The sequence below is a fragment of the Genypterus blacodes genome, unplaced genomic scaffold (assembly GCF_046128005.1).
Source record: "Genypterus blacodes isolate CSIRO-AG114 ecotype Tasmania unplaced genomic scaffold, CSIRO-AGI_Gbla_v1 ptg000241l_1, whole genome shotgun sequence".
Lineage (NCBI taxonomy): Eukaryota > Metazoa > Chordata > Actinopteri > Ophidiiformes > Ophidiidae > Genypterus > Genypterus blacodes.
The window spans coordinates 24,184-45,850 of NW_027467039.1; the positions used below are offsets into that span (position 1 = coordinate 24,184).

At 50.9% G+C, this 21,667-nt stretch overlaps 2 protein-coding genes across 4 annotated transcripts; one reads left to right on the forward strand and one right to left on the reverse strand.

Annotated features, from left to right (window-relative positions):
- Window positions 1-868: 868 nt before the first annotated feature.
- On the forward strand, window positions 869-15,831 carry acvr1ba (activin A receptor type 1Ba). The gene is made up of 9 exons (XM_076171228.1): window positions 869-1,094; window positions 10,158-10,394; window positions 10,494-10,754; window positions 10,924-11,154; window positions 11,768-11,935; window positions 12,049-12,205; window positions 12,629-12,753; window positions 12,851-12,981; window positions 13,082-15,831. Exons 1-9 carry the CDS (start codon window positions 1,031-1,033, stop codon window positions 13,205-13,207), a joined length of 1,500 nt encoding a protein of 499 aa, XP_076027343.1. The 5' UTR covers window positions 869-1,030; the 3' UTR covers window positions 13,208-15,831.
- Window positions 15,832-16,327: 496 nt separating this feature from the next.
- eps8l3b (EPS8 signaling adaptor L3b) lies at window positions 16,328-21,572 on the reverse strand. 3 transcript variants are annotated; one of them, XM_076171226.1, is made up of 20 exons: window positions 21,474-21,572; window positions 20,894-21,001; window positions 20,571-20,683; window positions 20,413-20,477; window positions 20,166-20,324; window positions 19,886-20,035; window positions 19,717-19,802; window positions 19,497-19,624; window positions 19,259-19,374; window positions 19,000-19,126; window positions 18,833-18,903; window positions 18,654-18,728; window positions 18,425-18,570; window positions 18,034-18,130; window positions 17,746-17,792; window positions 17,554-17,647; window positions 17,189-17,347; window positions 17,021-17,109; window positions 16,795-16,927; window positions 16,328-16,680 (listed from the first exon to the last, which is right to left on the reverse strand). In XM_076171226.1, exons 2-20 carry the CDS (start codon window positions 20,929-20,931, stop codon window positions 16,639-16,641), a joined length of 1,935 nt encoding a protein of 644 aa, XP_076027341.1. In that variant the 5' UTR covers window positions 20,932-21,001; window positions 21,474-21,572; the 3' UTR covers window positions 16,328-16,638. The 3 variants fall into 3 exon arrangements, with proteins under 3 accessions (XP_076027341.1, XP_076027342.1, XP_076027340.1); XM_076171227.1 differs by having other exon boundaries at window positions 17,021-17,106; window positions 20,894-21,016; XM_076171225.1 differs by having other exon boundaries at window positions 20,894-21,016.
- Between the last annotated feature and the right edge of the window lie 95 nt (window positions 21,573-21,667).

The following is a 21,667-nucleotide window of genomic DNA, read 5'->3' on the forward strand; positions in this document are numbered from 1 at the left end:
TCCGAGCTGGAGAGGAGGCTCTGAATGGATGTGGACTAAAACACTGTTTGTGTTTCTGTTACGTTAATGATTAGTTACACGTTGGCTCTTTAGTGCTTGGGATTTAAAATGCAAGAAATAGGAATATATTTAGCCAGAGTGTTTTTGTAGACTCAAGGCACATACAGCAGCTGATTAGCATCGTCACGTCAACAAGCAACAGCCGTAACTTCAACACAACGTTTATTTAAATAATTGATCAGTTAATGAAATGGATGAGTAGAAATGAGCAATATAGTTTTTTGAGCTCCAAGTCCAACTGGAGCCACAATAATCTGCTAGAAGCCTGGAATTCCTTGCTGTGACCCTAATACCTTCTATCCTAAATAAGAGGAGAGACTCAGTAGTCGGTGACAGTTTTCTTCTTCATCCTGTGCATCAGAGGCTTATGTGCCTTCAGATGTCTGCTCAAACTGGAGTCATGAGTGTGGAGACAAACCTCAGCTCAGTCAGTCCTGTAGCCACAAACGTTAAAGAAACATTAACAACAACAACAACAACATGACTACTCTACTCAATAAATATATAATTTAAATAACTGCATGCTCATGGTCATGTTAAATACTTTCTTCAATAAAAATATGCATTAAAACATTTAGTTAATCAAAGCTCCGTCCATGTTTGTAAATGTAGACAGTTCCTAAATGGCATCTTTCTCCAATATGATGATGCTTTCTGAATGGAGGATTGTAAATGCGTCCAACTTTTTATTTACCAACACACAGGGGACATGCAGCAGCAGCCCTCCCCTTTAACACACGCACACACACTCTCACATACACACACACGCTGCGCACACACACACACTCTCACACTCACACACACCCCTTTAAACGCGTCACTCCGGGCTGCTGGCGGCTGCTGGCTGGCTCATAGCGGCTCTGTGGTGCGTGCGGTCCGGCTGTGGCGCTCCAGGTTTGGCGGTGTTGACAACAAAACGACACACTTCGGTTCGCTTTTCACCCCGAGGAGAGATGGGAATTCAGAAGAAATGGCTTTAAGACACGTCGCCATAACGCTGCTCGCCCTGTGCGGCTTCGCAGATGTCGGTAGCGGTAAGTTGGACCCGCTCACCTCTCCGGCTTTTGTCTCCGATGTGTTTTCCCGGACTGGGCATCGCCTGTTGTCGCTTATCGTCATGGCGCTCGGTGTCTACCGGGAGGGGGATTCGGCTAACCTAACCTTACCTAGCTAGCGTTAACCGCAATTCTCCACCGCGAGGACAATAACAAAAACTCCGGCCGGTGGTTTTGTGAGTTTGTTTGCCAAATAGTGTGTGTTGTTGTCAGCGGACGACGGAGCGGTGTGAAGTAGATAAGCCACAACAACATGGAGGGGCTTGTTTGTCTCCGACGCGCCTGCTAATGCTCGCTAGCTAGCCGAACAACTAATTAAAGTTGATTTTTGCTGTAATATAGCTTCTTTTGTCTCATAAAATGATGAAATGGAGTCTTTGTTTTGAGATACATGTGCGCACAGACTGATGGAATAATAATAATAACCTCCTACCCGCTGTTGATATTGAAGTTATCTCTCTTTATACTAAATATTTACCAAACAAGCCCCGTGTCGGTTTATCGCGGTGTTTTGTGCGGGGACGCTTGTGTCTTTATGTGGTTAAATGTGTTTAATGGCGCCGTGTGCAGCGTCGTTACGCGGTACAAAGAGGGAGAGAGAGAGAGAGAGAGAGAGCAGGCCTGGAACCTACTTAGCGCATGAAATGTGTTTGTGACGGTAAACAGGCAGCGGCGGCTCCGGCTCCTTCGCCAAGTCCGTCTGTGCCGCGCAGTGGCCTCCAGCACGGCGGAGACAACAGCCGAGCATTCAGCCATCACAGACACAAGGCCCGGGTCAAGTCTGGGTCCATTGTGATGGAGATGTGGCAGGAGGAAGAGGAGGAGGAGGAGGGGGTCCTTTCAGGCTGAGCCCCCCCACTCCCCCTCGCCCAGCTCTGCTGCTGGAGCAGCTGATGCTCTCACAGCTGGACCCATGTGGGGTCCTGGTCTTGTCCTTGTATACCTCTTGTTTCTTCTCCATCTGTGAACATCTCACCCTCTCTCGCCTGTAGGTTCACATCCTCAGCTCCTTTTCTCCTCCTGTACTCTCCACCTGCCATTCAAACCAAAGTAGGAAATGGCCAGGGGTCAAAGGGCACGCCGCTCCTAATGTCTACGTACAACCAAAACCACAAACAAGGAAGTTAAATGCTTCTGTTTGCCTCCACAAACTCTTAATTTTAACGGCTTACTGATTATTAACAAACCTGATATGAACCTCGTTTGAAATTACACTCTAAAGGACATGATGAGCTTTCCTGTGTGGTCTCCTAATGTTAATCATATGCCCATATATGGACTTGCAGTATCTTCTTCATGTGTTGCTCAAAGTTTTTGATGTGGAAAATAAACATCCCAGTCTGATTTCCTGTTCAAAGGGACCAAAGTCTCCCCTGCATAGTTTGTAAGCTCTCTGCCTTTTAGATCAATGACTTCGTGTTCTGTCCAGTTAAGTTCTCAGATTTTGGTCAGTGAGGGGGAAAAAAATAGTCCAATTAAAAATAGATTGTTTAACTCCCTGACTCAAAAAACCCCACAAAATTCTGGCCTACAGAAATAACGTCGGTGCCAGCAGATTCCAGAGTTCCTCCCCCGCTTAGTTAAGATAAGGGAGCAGAACGCCGAGGCCGCCCGGTTCATGTCAGGACTGCTGAGGAAACCATCGCACCTGAGTGTCCAGTTTGCTTGACTGGGTTACTCTAACATTAACATAGGAGTGTGAGGGCGCAGAGGGGGGTTGGGGGTGACTGTGGGGCCCCAGCATGCGGGGGTGGGGTGATGGGTTTGTCCAGCTGGTGGGAGGCTGTTGTCCAAAAGGGGGCCCACAAGTCAGTCTGGAGCCCTGCGTCGTTCACACCGTATGACAAATGATATCATAGCAGGAACCAGACAAACCTGAACGCAGTGTAGCCGGAGCAGATTCCACGCCTGTGGTGAGCTGAGCGTCCCGGGGCTTTGTGACACCGCCGCCTTTACTCACCCGGTTGATGACTCCGTCATGTAGTGTTGACTTGTTTAGGAATCGTTGGTGTTGTGGCCATAACGCGCCTGTGTGTGTGTGTGACGCGGTCGATCTGGGCGCTCAGAACACAGGAGCAATGTGATACAGGCACCGTCAAACCACAGCGCCAAGAGGCAGGGTGCGTCCCTCTGTCTGTCTCTCTCCCACCTTCGTCTTCCTCCATCTCTCTTATAGAAAAGACTTGTGTGCATTATCAGGGTTTAATCTGCACTTTGTTATCTGCGGTTGTACTTCTCCTTCCACTTGCTGGCTGTCACCGTGGCACCGTGGTGAGGAAAGCTTCAGCGTGGCCCGTGTGTGTATGCGTGTGTGTGTTGCTTTGGCAGACGACGAAGCCCCTTTCGCTTGGCTTGATCTCCGGCTATCACCTGAACTCCGGTCTCTCTTTTGGTTGTTGTTCAACACACTGTCACCAAAGCTGGCAGAGTTTGTCGTTCCCTGAAGTGTCCGTGTAAATCAGAGCCAGGCTGAGTGGAACAACAACAAAAAGAAGCCTCTGCTCCTGGAGCTTTTTCAGCGAGTTAAGTGCTCGGTGTGACTACTGTTGCTGTTTGGTGTCAGATTTGATGGGAGAGTTGAGGTGGAAGAAGCACAAGCGAAACATATTGGAGCGTGTGTACACCTGCCCATTAGATCACAGGCAGGGGAATGTACAGGGAGAGCTTGGAAGTTATTGGGTTCAAAGGTGTGTGTGTGTGTGTGTGTGTGTGTGTGTGTGTGTGTGTGTGTGTGTGTGTGTGTGTGTGTGTGTGTGTGTGTGTGTGTGTGTGTGTGTGTGTGTGTGTGTGTGTGTGTGTGTGTGTGTGTGTGTGTGTGTGTGTGTGTGTGTGTGTGTGTGTGTGTGTGTGTGTGTGTGTGTGTGTGTGTGTGTGTGTGTGTGTGTGTGTGTGTGTGTGTGTGTGTGTGTGTGTGTGTGTGTGTGTGTGTGTGTGTGTGTGTGTGCGCGTGTGCGCGCGCGCGCAGTGGTTGTATTTCCGGCTGGTATGAGATTTTCTTTTTTTGTGATTGTGCAGCCGCTGTTGAGGCGTGTTTGAGGTTTGATGTTGTTCGGCTGTTGGATCCCTGCAGCTAAAATCTGATCGAGCACACACACACATGTCCACAGCTAGACAGACATTCATGTTACTGCTTCATTACCAAGACCATATGCTGCTTAGAGCTCCAGTCAGGGTCAGGTCGGGTCTGGGTGGTCAGTCAGTCGAGCCCCCCCCCCCCACCACAGACACACACACACACACACACACATAATGACCAGTGTGGTTAATGACCTCCGTTAGCCCGGAGGCTCTGGGCCCTAATTGTAGCAGCAGACTGTGTAGCCTCTCTCTGACCCAGCCGGCACCGCCATTACTGATGGTTGACCACAAGGGATTCCTCCCTACCACAGGACTCGCCAGTCCCACCGTTGCCGGGCCCCCTCTGTGTTTACACAGCGTTTCTCTCTCTCCCCTCACCCCCTCACGGTCGGGGAAGGGAAGGGAGCGCCTGCTTTGTTTTCTTTCCTCATGTCAAAGGCTTGTGCCACCATTTAAACATAACTCAGGAGCAGCCAGTTGTTATTGTCACACTACACCCAGACAGTTCTCGTGGCGATGTGAGTTCATGTCTAAACGCCTGAACCCGACACCCAACCTCCATTACGCACACACACACGCACGTCTTTGTAGAGGTGTTTGATTTGTTGTTCTTTAAACGGCTGTAGGAATGTGGATTAGACCTGCTCTGCCTCCTAATTTCGTGCAGGAAGGTGTGTAGCCGACTCATCTCAACCACGGCGGTGACGCGCCTGATGGGGTGGCGTGAGACCGGCTCGGGTAGCTCGTCGCTGGAGGCGTTCAGTATTGGGGGGCTCTTGTATCTCTCTTATCTGATGGTTTCCTCTGGTATAGCTCCGACTCTTCCCCGTGTTGAGGCATTTCTCAGGGCTCTATGGTGACATTACCTTAAACTGAAGCTGCGTGTGCCTGGGAGACGCACAAAGGGACCATGGGCATAGAATATCATATAATAGGCACAGAATGAGAACTCATTTATGTGATAAACGTCCATATACAATGTTCCTCTTGTGTATGGAGCGTAATAGGATTTCAGCGGTTGTACAGTCGAGTCCTGTGTCTCTCTCTCTCTCTCTCTCTCTCTCACGCCGCTAAGCTACGTCTACAGAGGATTAGAGATGTGGAAATGCGGACAAACTCTTGTGTTATGATAACCAGAAGAGGCATATGTGATATCATAACAGCAGCCCACATACGTCTGGACGCACAGGCGTAGGTTTGGGTGTGGAGCTGCGTTTCTGTCACATTGTTGATTGCAGCCATAATAAAATTAAGTCACAATAAAGCAGTCATACATTTAGTGAAAGGAGAAGCTTGTAAGAGCTGACAGGGCTATAATACTGAGTTATCGCCACCACTGTGCCGGAGCCACGACAGAGTTTGTTAACAATTGTAGGAGAAACAGGAACTGGAGGAAGAAGAAGAGGAGGAGGAGGAGGTGGTAAAGTTTCTTCAGAGTGTTGGTTTGTTTCTGCTGGAGTCACGTGGCAGCAGAGTCTTCATCTTACAGGCCTCTAAACGCTCACCAGGTGAGGAACCAGGCAGCAGAATCAAGTCCAATGTGAGCCCGAGCTTCCACTAGTATGCCTTTTGAAGACAGACAAGCAGGCAGGCAGGCAGGCAGTCAGGCAGTGAGACAGACAGACAGGACGCGGTGTAGCCTGGAGGCTGGCGGTTGGTGGAGATGTGTAGAAGCAGCCTCGGCCCCAGAGACTTCACTTTAGAATCAGATCAGTAATCTGACCCTGAGATGCAGACAAAGGTAATGACTTTCCTCCTTCCCCTAGCATTGATTAGGACACAGCCATGGAGTGTGTGTGTGAGCGTGTGTGTGTGTGTACGTGCCAGTGTGTGTTGCACTCGCACTGTCTGGTGGCGTCTGCTTGTCTTGATCAGCTCTCAGTCTGGTATCTGTATGGATCTAATTTCAGCCGGTGCATTTTGGTAATGGTGCTCCGCTCCCCCGCACAGACACGCACACACACACACACGCACATGCTTGAGTGTTTCTGTCTGGGCCTCGTAGCCCCGGAAACCCACCGCGGTCGCCGTGCGCGCGCAGACTCCGGCTCTTTCCGCTGACGTTATCGTCTTATCTACCCACGGGAGCTTTACCTGTGTTGTGACAGCGTGTGCAGCGTGGGAGTGGAACAACACACGCTTACACACACACACACACTTACAAACAGGACCATCAAGGTGCTTGTGTCATGTTTGGGCTCAGACTGTCCTGTGGTTTCCAGGCCGGTCCAGGTTAAAGCAGCTCTGGTTATGGCAACAATGTTTCATTAATCTCTTCCTCAGCACCGCTTCCTGTCTCAACACGAACGGAATGATAGGAACTCCGCACACACACACGCACACACACACGGGAGGCTTGAACGCAGAGTTGTCGTCTTTGCCCAATCTGCTCCCCTCTCTCCCCTCTCTCTCTCTCTCTCTCTCTGCCCTGTCCTGTTATTTACACCTCCCCTAAGTCAGAGTCTAGACTTTGCTTTAATGACGGCCGCAGCTGGTCATTGTGGGCGGGGCCTGGGCCGCAGCTGGGGGGCTCTTTATGTCCTCGCTCGTTGCCCCCTCCGCCCTCTCTGCGCTCCTTTCATTGTCCCGCCCAATTTTTTTTTTTGTGTGAGACCAACCAACCCCCCACCCCGTCTGGCCCATCGCCCCTCACCCCTCCTCCCCTTAGAAACAGCAGGGTCGTTACCGTTCTCCCCTCCCCCCTCCCCCTCCCCCTGCCTGCTGAAGTCCACTCCCCCACACCACTCTGCTCTTTGTTCACTCAGGGGCCGGTCCGATCCCTCCTCATGTCGTCTTAATCTGCACACAAAGGCCCAGTGTAAGACCACCAATTATGTGGCTTCAAGAGCGAGAGTTCACGCTAAAAAACCACTCACACACACACACACTAACGCACACACACGGACAGACCCACAGCTCTCCTCACATCTAAGTGTGTGTAGGGCTGATTGTAGTGTGTCTTTGTCACACTTGTGCTGTGAACCCACTGAGATATGCAGAGTAAAACACCAGAGGGTGACGGGTCGCTGTTCTCTGCTGCCCTCACTCACACACACACACACACACACACACCAGGCGTTCCTTTCCATTTCAGCCTCTCGTCGATGTTGTGCCTCCAAAGCACGCCGGCCTCTGCGCGGTCCCCCGTCTGTGTGGACCCGGAGGTCTAACCAGAGGGTGAGACGGGTCGTAAAGGAAACACAAGACCACAAACCAGAGACCACAAAACCTCTATGGCCGGCTGGAGCAGGGTGTGTGTGTGTGTGTGTGTGTGTGTGTGTGTGTGTGTGTGTGTGTGTGTGTGTGTGTGTGTGTGTGTGTGTGTGTGTGTGTGTGTGTGTGTGTGTGTGTGTGTGTGTGTGTGTGTGTGTGTGTGTGTGTGTGTGTGTGTGTGTGTGTGTGTGTGTGTGTGTGTGTGTGTGTGTGTGTGTGTGTGTGTGTGTGTGTGTGTGTGTGTGTGTGTCTCCAGCCATGTTTGGTTTCCTTCCTTCTGTCTGCACGTCTGTGTACCATCTGTCTTACCACACACACACACACACGTATATATTCTCTGATAACACCACTCTGTGTTCTTGCCGTGTCCTTATCAGGTAACGGGCGTTAATTTATTGCGTTGTGTCTGCGTCGTGTGTGTGTGTGTGTGTGTGTCCTTTTATGTCCTCCAGCAATCAGTTCTCTTCAATTCTACCCAACAACAATTGGTGCTGCTTGCTGTCTGGACCGACTCACTCACTGAAGATTGATTTATTTAGTTTGGGTTGAGAAACGGCCGGCTTACAAATGAGAGGGAGGAGGAGGAGGAGGAGGAGGAGGAGGAGGAGGAGACTGAATGAGGAGATCTGGTCTCTCTCTTGGCCTCCTCTCTCGCTCTCTCTGGTCTATCTCTTCTCTCTCTCTCTCTCTCTCGCTCTCTCTCTCTCTCTCTCTCTCTCTCTCTGGTCTCTCTGGTCTCTCTCTCTCTCTCTCTGGTCTCTCCTGGTCTCTCTGGTCTCTGTCTCTCTCTGGTCTCTCTCTCTTTGGTCTCTCTCTCTCTCTCTGGTCTCTCTGGTCTCTGTCTCTCACTGGTCTCTCTCTCTGTCTCTCTCTGTCTCTCTCCTGGTCTCCCCTGGTCTCTCCTGGTCTCTCCCTGGTCTCTCTCTTCCTCTCTCTGGTCTCTCTGGTCTCTCTCTGCCTCTCTTGGTCTCTCCTGGTCTCTCTGTCTCTCTCTTTGTCCTCCTCCTCTGTTGCTTGGTAGAGCTGATGTGGCGCTCTGCTTGTTTTTCTCTCTGCCGCTCTGTAATCTGCAGGAAATTCCATCTGCATGTGAAGTGAAGTGAAATTTGGACGCGTTCCACCAGGAGTTCCTGCCACTTTCCCGCTCACCTCCAGGAGAGCTAGACACACTCACACACACACACACACTCACACTCACATCCCCCCACACACACATATTATACTGGTGAGAAACATCAATAAATCACTACATATTCCAGTTACCACCCCAAAAACACACACACACACACACACACACACACACACACACACACACACACACACACCGCCCCCACGCAGAATCTGAACTCTGGATGTGTGTGTGTGGAAAGCCTTCCTGTGACACAGGGCTCTGCGGTGTAGGACGCTCAGATGTTGCATGCAGATGTTGCAATCGGCACATCTGTCAGTTTGATGAGTAACTTCTTCCCAAACCTGAGCTAAAGCCTGATGGGAGACCTGTGGTGACCTGCACACCACCTCCTCCTCCTCCCCCTCCTGCAGGGCCAGGCTTCATCTGGACACCTAAACCCTCAGGAAAGGACTTGAGGGCTTAGTGGACGTGTCCCCCTGTCCTCTCTGCTCAGGGTTAGACGATGTTAGGAAGGTGCAGAACTCCTTTTCCTTCTTGGTTCCTCTTCTGTATCAGATTGAGTTGTTGCTTGTCGTTGTCTTCCCCTAAGTCCGTCCTGATTGATCTTGCCTGACCCTTGGCCTTTGTTCGGCCTGAAGCCTCTCCGGCCTCGTGTGTGTGTGTGTGTGTGTGTGTGTGTCCCTGTTATCAGTCAGGCCCTTTGTCATTTCCCTCTGACCGGCCGGGGGTCCAGCTGAGCTCTGGCGTCAGCGTTTCTCTGCTCGTCTCTTGGGAAATCTGCTCCCTGTCCCTCTGGTGGCTCCGCTCTGCACAGCAGTGACCTGAGCGCTGAATGAGAAGCACACGGGCTCATGACTCAAAATCACATTTGGGCTCTAGATCTAATCAGTCAGTCATTTCCTTCCTTTGTGTTTCTTAACTCGCTCTGCTTCAGTCTCAGATTTAGATGTGGCAGATTTGTGCCTCTAACCTGGTTTGAGTGTGTGTGTGTGTGTAGAGACGTGGAGCAGTAGTTTGTTTCGGGGCAGTGGGAGTTCCATTGTGTCGGCTTTAATAGCTCCCTGTGCACGACGGTGCTGCGTTTAATAAAACTCCCGCCTCATTAGCTTAAACAGAGGCAGGTCTCTGTGTCACACTGAGGAAGACGGAGGAGAGGAATGAAGCAGAATGCTGCATGGGGGATTTGGCAGCGTCTCTCTCTCTCTCTCTCTCTCTCTCTCCCTCCCTCCCTCCCTCCCTCCCCTGGTTGGGTTTCACTCCGCCCGTCCCACCGGGCCGGTCCATCTCCACCCAGTGTGTTTGGGTTCATCTGCAGTGGAGGATCTGATTTCAGGGCCGCCAGGTCCGTCTGGCTGCGGCTGCTGAACTCTAAGCTCCCTGTCTGTGCGCCACACACACACACACATACACACACATGCCCGCCGCTCAGTGGGACACTCTGAACCTGTGATGTTAGCTCGCCCCCTGGTGGAGGAACAGAGAAGCATGTTTGAATGGGAAGAGATAGAAGAAGAGGATTTATTTGTGAATTGGGTTTCTTTGTTACAGGATGGGTCGGTCTGATGTGTGTGTGTGTGTGTGTGTTTCTAACTCCCCCTCTGTCTCCCCCCCCCCCTCAGCTCTTCGTTGTAACTGCACAAACTGTGAGAAGACGGGCTACGAGTGTGAGACAGATGGAGCCTGCATGGCCTCAACCTTCTTCAACCAGGGAAAGGAGCAACACGTACGCATCTGTATCAACCGGGACAACCTGGTGCCGCCCGGTCAGCCCTTCTACTGCCTGAGCGCCCCCCGCCTGCTCAACACACACTGCTGCTATGTGGATTACTGCAACAGTATTGATCTGAAGGTCCCAGGTGAGACTCTCATCTTTCATCTGCACAAAGTCTGCCTGAGTAAATCTGTCCGCTCTGAAGTAACCTCCTCCCTTCTGTTGTTGTTGTTGTTGTTCTCAGTCTTGGCGAAGGGGGGACCCTGGCAGGGCTCGGGGGGCGCCTGGGGGCCGGTGGAGCTGGTGGCGGTCATCGCGGGGCCGGTCTTCCTGCTGTGTGTGCTGCTGGTGGTGGGCGTGTTCCTGTTCCAGTACCACCAGAGAGCTTACAGCCACAGACAGAGGCTGGAGGTGGAGGACCCCTCCTGTGAACATCTGTACCTGGCCAAGGACAAGACCCTGCAGGACCTCATCTACGACATGTCCACCTCTGGATCAGGCTCGGGTCAGTACAGCACGTTTAAAGATCTCATCCTGTTCAGAAGCAAACATCAGAGAGGTCGGGTTTCAGCGCTCGGTGGAAGAGATTCTGACATCCAACCCACAACTGTAGAATTAATTTAGAGGAAGCTCAGGCTAACGTTGCTGTGTTCTCTCTCTGCTGCCCCCTGCAGGCCTGCCCCTGTTTGTGCAGCGGACCGTGGCCAGGACCATCGTGCTGCAGGAGATCATAGGTAAAGGTCGCTTTGGGGAGGTGTGGCGAGGGAAGTGGAGGGGCGGAGACGTGGCGGTGAAGATCTTCTCCTCCAGAGAGGAGCGCTCCTGGTTCCGTGAGGCAGAGATCTACCAGACCATCATGCTGCGACACGAGAACATCCTGGGCTTCATCGCCGCAGATAATAAAGGTGAGGAAGCTCTGAGGTTAGAGGTCACAGGGCGTTCATGCTGCTCAGACCTGGGCTCTGTCCTGACTGACCTGACCTGTCTCCCTGCTCTGTCCTGACCGACCCTACCTGTCTCCCTGCTCTGTCCTGACTGACCCTACCTGTCTCCTTGCTCTGTCCTGACTGACCTGACCTGTCTCCCTGCTCTGTCCTGACTGACCTGACCCGTCTCCTTGCTCTGTCCTGACTGACCTGACCTGTCTCCCTGCTCTGTCCTGACCGACCTGACCTGTCTCCCTGCTCTGTCCTGACTGACCCTACCTGTCTCCCTGCTCTGTCCTGACTGACCTGACCTGTCTCCCTGCTCTGTCCTGACTGACCTGACCCGTCTCCCTGCTCTGTCCTGACTGACCTGACCTGTCTCCCTGCTCTGTCCTGACTGACCCGACCTGTCTCCCTGCTCTGTCCTGACTGACCCGACCTGTCTCCCTGCTCTGTCCTGACCTGTCTCCCTGCTCTGTCCTGACTGACCTGACCTGTCTCCCTGCACTGTCCTGACCTGTCTCCCTGCTCTGTCCTGACTGACCTGACCTGTCTTCCTGCTCTGTCCTGACCTGTCTCCCTGCTCTGTCAGATAACGGCACCTGGACTCAGCTGTGGTTGGTGTCAGATTACCACGAGCACGGCTCTCTGTTCGACTACCTGAACCGCTACTCCGTCACCATCGAGGGGATGATCAAGCTGGCTCTGTCTGCTGCCAGCGGCCTGGCTCACCTTCACATGGAGATCCTGGGCACTCAGGGTGAGTCCAGGCGCTCCGGGCCCAAACGGCTCGCCATCAATAAATGAGAGAACGCCCCCGCCGGGCTGCCGATGCGTGTCTGACGAGGCGTTCCTCTGCCGTCCTTCCTGCAGGTAAACCAGGCATCGCTCACCGTGACCTCAAGTCCAAAAACATCCTGGTGAAGAAGAACGGCATGTGTGCCATCGCCGACCTGGGCCTGGCTGTGAGGCACGAGTCCATCACCGACACCATCGACATCGCTCCCAACCAACGCGTCGGCACCAAGAGGTGAGCTCACACACACACACACACACACGCACACTCAGCCGTCCATCTGCATGATTAAGCTCTGAAGAAGAAACCTAATTATGGGTGTCTGTGGTTTTTAACTTCCTCCTCTGACTTCACAAGCGATGAATAACAACCTATGACCTCATCTTTTCATCGTCATAGCCACAATTGAGGCGTTTCCAGAGTCTAAACTTGTAGAATGTGAATGTTTCAGATGAAGTGCAGGCTCTGCTCTTCATCTTTTGTTCTGCTTGGTCTCTCTTGTCTTGTATGAGAGGAGTGTGGGAGGAGTGTTACACCACCGAGCAGTGTCTCAGAAAAATGTCACGTTATGTTCTGACTCATCACCGCGCTACTCTCTCTCTCCCTCTCTCTCTCTCCCTCTCTCCCTCTCTGTGTGTGTGTGTGTGTGTGTCACAGGTATATGGCTCCAGAAGTCCTGGATGAAACCATCAACATGAAACACTTTGACTCCTTTAAGTGTGCAGACATCTACGCCCTGGGCCTGGTTTACTGGGAGATCGCACGCCGCTGCAACACGGGAGGTAAAAACAACGCTACGCTCTCACACCAGACTGATCTCCTCTAAACTGTGAACTGAGCATCACCCCTCCCTCCCCCCTCCCTCCCTGTGTGCTGCAGGCATCCACGAGGAGTACCAGCTGCCCTACTACGACCTGGTGCCCTCTGACCCCTCCATAGAGGAGATGAGGAAGGTGGTGTGTGACCAGAAGCTGAGGCCCAACGTGCCCAACTGGTGGCAGAGCTACGAGGTAACGTCATCAGAACAGAGACTCCAGAGCTTCACCTCTTGCTTGTGTCAGTGTGTTGTTATTGTGTAGCCCTAACCCTGCTCTCCTGCGCCCCCTGCAGTCTCTGCGTGTGATGGGTAAGATCATGAGGGAGTGCTGGTACGCCAACGGAGCGGCCCGGCTGACGGCTCTGCGCATCAAGAAGACTCTGTCCCAGCTCAGCGTGGAGGAGGACGTCAAGATGTGAGCCACCAGGGCGGGCCGGGAGGAGGAGGAGGGGGAGGCGGAGCCCGGCGCTGCGGACACGCGACCCAGACCCACACACACACTCCCATAGGAAAGGAGAACACTCCAGACGGACTTGCAAGTGGAAGAACCCTGCCAGTTTTAAAGCCACACTCCAAGTTGTGACAAAGGCCTACCTCACCTTTTTAGCCAAAACTACTGAGACTCACCCCCCATCCAACTCTCTCTCTTCTCCTCTCTCTCTCTCTTCCTCTCCCCCTCTTCCTCGTGTCTCCCCCTCCTCTCCACGGGCCACATCACTACAGCATCACCACTGTTGATAGCATCACACTCCACCTTCATCGTGTCCTCCTTCACTCCCCATGGCAGGAATCCTCACTCTGTACAGCGACGGGGGAGCTTTTTCTTTTTCTCCCTGACCTCTCTGGAATCGCTCGCCCGCCCCGTGCTGCGCCGGCGGCCCGACCTCGCCCCGGAAGACTCCAGCGCGTCGCTCCGGGGGGGCGGAGGCTCGGTTCATTTAGACAAGAATATCCTTCAACCACGCATTCTGTTCGCCATGCAGCATCACCTTCTGTCTCTGCGTGCGCTTGTCTATGTGTGTGTGAATATGTGTGGGTGTGTGTATATGTGTGTGTGTGTGACGAGGGGAAGGCGTCTCCGGACTGCAAGCATGATTTTCAAAGAGACCACAGGCTCGCCCACGCCCCCTGTAGGCCATTAGATGAAACCTCATTTTGTTTTTTCTCTTTGGAGATGGAGCATGAACACACACACACACACACACACACTGTCCCCACTTTGAGGAGCCTGCGATCAGACCCTGCTGGCCCCATCGTAGCGTCTCCTGATTCGTTCCTTCAGAAATGTGGCAGGGAAAAAAAAAATGTTTTGGGATGAATTTAATTTCTTGATTTATTTCTTTATTTATTTGTTGATAGTCTAATTTCCTATTATGATGAACACACTGTGAGAATGACATGTGACGAGCCAGTGTCTGACTTTATATACACACACATATATACGTGTGTGTGTGTGTGTGTGTGTGTGTGTGTGTGTGTAGATATAAAAAGAACGATCAATGTTGCGGTTGTAGGTTTAGTTTGGGGCGATAGAGTCCTGGGCGGCTGTACGGCCGTGACCTCACCTGGTGACCTCACCTGGTGACCTCACCTGGTGACCTCACCTGGTGACCTCACCTGGTGACCTCACCTGGTGACGGTTGAACACACGGCGCACACTCAGCTAATAAGAGGCGAATGAAACCGCAACGACGACACAACAGTTTCAGATATATTTTTGTGTTTTTGTGTAAAGACAATACGAGTGTTTTCTTTTGACCTTGAGCATTAGACACTACTGATTATTATGGGTACATGTGATTTGTATATAAACAAGGATTTCCTGTTACGCCACAAGCAGCAGTTTGATAGTTTTTGAACGGTGACTTTGCTTGAATGGTACTTTGCAAACTGTCTGTCGGCACGGTTACTAAAGGCCCGGGTGTTGCTTCACCACACACACACTTCTGATGTCTCCGCCGGCTGCGATCGGTCCAAACACCCCTCACTAATATGCGTCTGGGCCGCTTCGCATCCAGGCAGGCGGCATCAGAAATGGAAGGGTTAAACTTGAAGGCCCTGTGGCTAAGAACTCTAAGATCTCTGGAGTGGCTGCGTTTATCTCCAGCCTCTACAGTGTGAAGTACACCGGCGCTGTAACCGTGCCAGGAAGTGGACCGCTGTCACCTGCTGGATTTAGTTCACTTCCTCCTCCTCCTCCTCCTCCTCTTCTTCCTCACAACAATTTGGTGGTACTACTGATCCCAGTTCATCTGCTGCAACTTCTGTATTGTTGTTTTTGTTTTGAAATCATTGTTGGATTTGCTTGAGTTCTGGTCTGAGCCGGAGCAGAAGTGTGTGTCCATGTCCTCCACACTGGAATATTTAGGAGCGTGGTGTAAAACCTCCCATTCAAATGTTGCCAATGGTTATTTATTCAGAAGTCAAAGTGAAATAGTGACAGTTTATACGTGTGGATTAGAGGAAAGTCGTGTTTTTAGATGTTGAAATGCGGTGCAGCGTTCTGAAACCTTAAACACTCACAAGTCCGCGATCATGAAAGTATTAAACGCCACCTGCGTCGTCACCGGGCTCTGCACTGTCGGAACCGCACGGACGCTGAATCCTGACTCCATGTGTCTGTCTGCATGCTGTCTCACACACTGGGTCCTCTGCACTGAGGCGATGATTTACCACAGACGGGTGGGAATCTCGTCTTTACCTCCGTCTGCCTGTTGTTTCTTTCCTTTTTGTTTGGGTAGCAGAATGTGTGTGTGTGTGCGCGCGTGTGTGTGTACCCCCAGAAATGTTGCTGCTACTGTTACATGGGTAGATGTCGAGCACTGCGGAGCGGACGCTGGGAGGGAACGGGAGACTGCTGTCAGTTGAACCAAAATTGTCAAAACATTTGTCCATGTTTGGTTTGTTGCCATGGGTGATTTACCATCACATGTCCTCTTCACTATACTTCAAGATTTCAAAAATCATGTCATGCAAATCTTTTCAGAATTAGTTCAAGTTCAAGTGTACATAGGTGATATACAATAAATACCTTTTTTCTTAACTGTGCTTCACTCTCATTATTCACACTGTGAAAACGCTTTAATTTGATTTGTAGGTCTGGAAAGAGCTTGGAACCGCCTGGAATGAAATTGTAGTAGTGGTTTTTAATATGAAAATATTGAAAACTGCAGGTTGGATGTTAAAGTCTGAAATTTTCGCTCTCTCACTCCTTCCTTGTCTTAGATGTGGGCTTAAAGATTTCTCTAGTTTTACAAAACGATGACCGCGGGGTCAACCTGTTTCCCCATGTTGGATTCATGTGAATGTGTTTAAATACACTTAAATTTGTAGGGAAAACTTGGCTTAAAATTGTTTTTTTTGAAATACTTTTTTTTTAAACATTTTTGTCTTTTCAACCATAAATTTCGCGGACCCCCTGCAGTACCTCTGCGGCCCCCCTAGGGGTCGCTGACCCCCTGTTGAAGACCTGATTTAGAGTCTGTAAGGCCTTGAGCCTGCAGTCTTTACTACCATAAGAAGATGTAGAGCACAAGTGATGAAGTGAGGAAGATGCTTTATTTAATATGATTGAACTGTGAGTGACAAACAAGATAAACAAATATCTTAACATTTTACACGGTTGGCATGAAATAACTAAAATCTCTCACCAGCATAAGGTATTTAAAGTTAAATTAAAGCAGAATATAGAAAACTCATATCTACAGACAAATGACATCGTAGGGAAAACCACTAATGTTGCTTTATTAACACCCAGTACCTCCACATGTGTGTTCAAAACAATGCTACCCTGATTAAGGTCAATCAAATGTCATGCAAACAATCAAATCAATCACATTGAAGCAGTTTGTTAGTAGCGGCTGTAGGGGTCATAGGTCGGCTCACTGGCAAGCTGAGGGAGAGCACATGGATATGTTAATAGTACTGATGTTTATAATGTGTGTGTGTGTGTGTGTGTGTGTGTGTGTGTTCGTGTGTGTTCATCACATGGTACATTATAACTTACCGCTATGGCCGCCCTGATGCCCTGAAGCTGGAAGAAGACCTTTGCTCCTTCCTCTGGACACACAGCCCTGATGTCATCCTTGCTCATCCCCAGCAGGAGGTTCCCGCTCAGCACCCCCAGGCTGCTCACAGTGCTGCACGGAGGACGACCACAGACCAACAAGGTGTCACAACACTACACAACAAGTGATTAACCACAAACATGCGATCAGCACAGATCTGCTCACATCTTGGATAAACCTTTGTACTCCAGCCAGGCTCTGACTTCTGCAGGAGAGGAGGTCGTGTCCAGAGATGCTGGGCTGCGCATCTCCTGCTGTCAGGTAAAGAAAACCACGCGTCAGAGAGGAAATGGGACACTGGCATCTCAACCGTGTGTGTGTGTGTCAGTTCACCTGTGGCCCGCCTCGCCCGCCTGGCCCGCCTGGCCCGCCTGGCCCGCCTGGCCCGCCTGGCCCGCCGCTGTTCATGGGCTCCAGAACATGCTGAGGAACGTGTCCCTCCTCACCGAGGCTGTTGCAAACAAGGCACCATTTCTTGGATTTCTGCAACACCTGGAAGAAAATGGATCAGCATATCTGACACATATGAATACTGATGATCTTCTGTATTAAGAAGTTGTATTATAAAAGCTTACAGGTCATTTTGAGCACATGACTATCGTGTGTGTGTGTGTGTGTGTGTGTGTGTGTGTGTGTGTGTGTGTGTGTGTGTGTGTGTGTGTGTGTGTGTGTGTGTGTGTGTGTGTGTGTTATCTCACCTGGACCACTTCGCCCTTCATGACGCTCAGCTCTTGGGCGTTCCTGGCCATGAGGTCATAAATGACTCTCATGTAAACGGGCGACTCGCTGGGGCTGAAGTGGGGACGGATTCATAAAGAAATGTTTACCACAAGAACAATCAAAAGCCTGAACCTGTGCTCACTGCATTGTGGGTAAACTGCGACACTTACCGTGGCGGTGGCGGTTGCGGCGACGACCACGGACCGATGCTGATGGGCTGTAAGGGGCAAAGACAGAGGGATTAAAGTGAATGAATACACAGAGCTTTATTTGTGAGTCTTTCTAGCTTTGGAAACAAATATAAACCACACTCGTAGCTGTGGTTTGAGTTTTTCCTCCCTCAGACCTTAAACTCCATCATTACTACTGATCCATGGGCACCACAGAGTCGACTGATGGGAGCCATGGATACTGGGTGTGTGCACAAACAACGGACGTGTCACTGACTGTTCTTCTACCTCCTCGGGCTGCCGCTGCTGTTGTGGGGGGGCGGGGGGCTGCCAGCCGTCGTAGAACTCTGGGAAGTACGGCGGGACGTCACTGGGCCATTTGGACCTACAGGGACAGGACAGAAGACTACTATGACCTGCGATGCGTTCACTGTACTAGAGTTGTATTAGAACTGACGATCAAACTGAAGATGGACGGTAGTTTGAGATCAGACGCTCCTCTGCACACACATGACCTCACACGTGATGTCATCGCTCCATAATCTCTGACCTGTTAGTAAGTAAGTCAACCAACGGACCCCCTCCACCCTGAGCCAGGGTGCGGCAGAGGAGATAAGTCCTGACAAAGGCCTCTCTAAGTGCTGCACACTAGGAGAGCGGACTGAGGAGGACACGCTACCTGGGGATGTTCCAGCTGTCTCCCAGAAACGCCCAGAGCGCGTTCTCCTCTGGATTTGTGGCTTTGTCCAGCAGGAACATGGCCGAATTGGTCAGCAGGGGCGCGATCACAGCAGGGGGCAAGTCTGCAGGGTAATGAGGGACAATCTGGGGAGGAATGGAGTTTGTGTGTTTAATGTCAGAACAATTGGCTGCACCGTGTGAAGAGAGGAATAGATCTCAGCGCTCACCGCCGCTAAGATGTTGAAGAAGATGTGGACATAGTCTGGAGCACTGGGGTCGATCAGATTCCCCTCCAGTTCGGCCTGAATGAGGAGAGAGGACACTTAGAGTGCTTAAATCGTTACCTCACCAAGGAAGTTCACCCAAAACAACCACAGGAACAACAAGAGGAAGGAGGAATATTTACCAGGAGGTTGAAGCCGTATTTGATCTTCTGGAGACAGGAGCTGTACTCCAGCTGGTCTGGCAGATTGACAGCTGCAGCCACAGAGGAGAAACCAGCACAATGTTTAACACTTATCCAACTAAATCATACAAAATCTCTACATCTGTGGAATCATCTGTGAAATTTACCAGATTGATTTCCTGTCTTCTTCTTCTTCTTCTTCTTCTTCTTTTCTTTGGTCCCAGTTGGGTTTGATGGATTCGGCATTCTGTTCACAAAGATCTCCAAATCCACTAAAATGTGATTTAAAATCTCCTGAAAGACGACCACAGGGTTAGACATGATGAAAGTCTCAACCGTGAAGCAGTTCATGCTCACAGACGCTTATGATGACTGATATTACTCACTATAAATATCTGGCATCAACATGTGAAGCTTCAGACTCACCGTGTTCCTCTCAGCTGCTGCTACTTCAAGATCCTCTGGTTGGTTCTGTAATCCGTTAAACTCCAGCTGGTACGTGTCTGGTGGTGGAGTGTAAGCATGTGGGAGAGGCAGGATGTCTGCAGGACACAAGAAGAACAAGATGTTTGGACACACATGTGGTTTTGGTTGTAATCCAGGAGAATGAGATGTATTGATCAGGAAGGATCCCTCAGTCCAGATGTGTTGACCTGAGCCACACCTGGATCTCGGCCGGTCCATGGCGGTGCCTGGTAGACGGGCGGCAGCTGTTCTCTCAGCACCGGACGAGGAACAGACGGCAGGAAACCTCCTGAGGTCTGCTGGCCGATGATGTTCGCCAGATTGATCCTAAGAACAACAACAACAAAGGTGGTTTATGAGAAGAGAGGACGCAGAGGCTGAACTCCATGCTGAACTGGACTCAGTCTGTCAGTCTGGACCTCATGTCAGGCGGCTCTCTGCGTGGCTCCACCTCACTTCCTCTGTTCTGGATGGCTTTCTCCAGGTCGCTGCTGATGACGTCGGCCTGAAACAGAGCAGCAAAAACATTCCTAACTGGTTGTGAGTGAGGTCAGAGGTCACTGAGGTTCCTGTTGGAAGGCGACTCACCCCGGTCTCCTCACACTGGAACATGTAGACCTGCGGGGGCCGTCTGTTGCCTTCCTGCACAGTCACGGTCAGCAGAGAGTTGTAAGCACAGCTGTCCAACACAGCTTTGGTCTGCTGGATGCAATTCAGAGGCAGCGACTCCAGCTCTGACTTCACACACACACACACACACACACACACACAGAGAAAAGCATCACAAGCTGAACAACACTCTCACATTAGATGAAATTTGCTTTTAAGGCCTAAATCCTTAGTTTCTCTCCTGGAACTCCCCCCCAACCTTTGTCTCGATGTCACTGAGCATCAGATATCCTCCCTGGACCTCCATGATCATCTCCTGAGGCCACAGGCGGCCTTTAGTATCGACCCTCTTGAGTTTGGCCAAGCAGTCGTCCAGGTTCCTCACCTCCTGGCCGTCCAGCTCGCAGGTGAAGAGGTGCTGAGGAGTCACAGGAGGAGAGCAGGACTTTCTGAATCATGTCTCTGATCCGTCCCGGTGCAGACAGACAGGTCACTGATGCACTTACCTCCACTCTGAAGTGAAAGCTGTCAGATTGTCTGTTCAGAGTCTCAGAGTACTCCTTCCTCTGCACTGATGGAGAGGAACATTACATTATTAGCTGATTAAACTCAGACATGTTGGGTCGTACCACTCAGACAGGAGGGTTGTGTGTGTGTGACCTACGGTATATGGACCTGCCGCTGGGCCGGGACACGGCGTTCCTCTGCAGGGGGGCTCTGCGGTCATCCTGTTGGAGCGCTGGCCTCTGGGGAGCGAGGTCCTCCGGAGTGAAACCCCTGGAACATCATAAAGCTTAACTTAGAGAGGCCCGAGGCAGCGCGGGCGTGAAATCAACAACATCACGGTCATCAGCAGAGTGATTTACAGATAAGCTGGAGTTACAGCACAGCCACAGAGTTTTATTATGAGGGTGTGAACGGAGGGAGGGATCGGATTCACAGTGGAAAAACAGCGACCGCTGAGGCTGAGAGCGACGTCATACTGACCTCGGGGAGTAAGAGAAGGGTGCGGGGTTTGCATACATTATTGGTTCAGTCGGGCTTTACAGGGAGAACGCTGAAGTCTGATTGGTCAAGATTCCGATCCACACCACCCTGTGAACAAACACACTGAAAATAGCACAAAGCACTTACACACACACACACACACCTGTGGATATAAATCAAGTGGACGTTTGTGAACTTTTGGGAAGCAGAAAAACAAACGGAAAGACAAAAATTAGCATTTAAAAGTATTAAAGTGAACAGAAGTCGGTCCTCACTGAGAGCTGGGCTGTGGTCTGTAAAGGTTCAAATGATTAATTCTGTCATCAAACCTCACTGAGCTTATCCACTCTGCTGTAGGTGTAGTCTCAGTCTAGTTGTAGTCAATTTCAGAGTTCAGTTGTGGCAAATCAGTTTCTCTCATTTCAAATGTTAAAGAAGCTTTAAACCGTCTCATTTCTTCTGGATTGAAACCAAGGAAACACATTTCCCAGTCCGTCACGCTGCCACGACCCGAGTGTTAGATTATAAATCACAGCCAGTAATCCAAACACATGCATTAAGTTTATTAATCCAGTTTTACCTTGTCGGTCTCAGCTCTGCTCCATTATTTAGCAGATATTCTTGTCGTAGAAGGAAACCCGTGTTCCATCCACAGCTCAGACAAAACGTCCCTGACTTCCTGCTTACAAGCTCTAGGACCAAAGTACAACCATCATCCGTGACAGTGTGACGTTCAAAGGGCCGGACCGGCAGGCATCAGGATCAGAGCTCAAG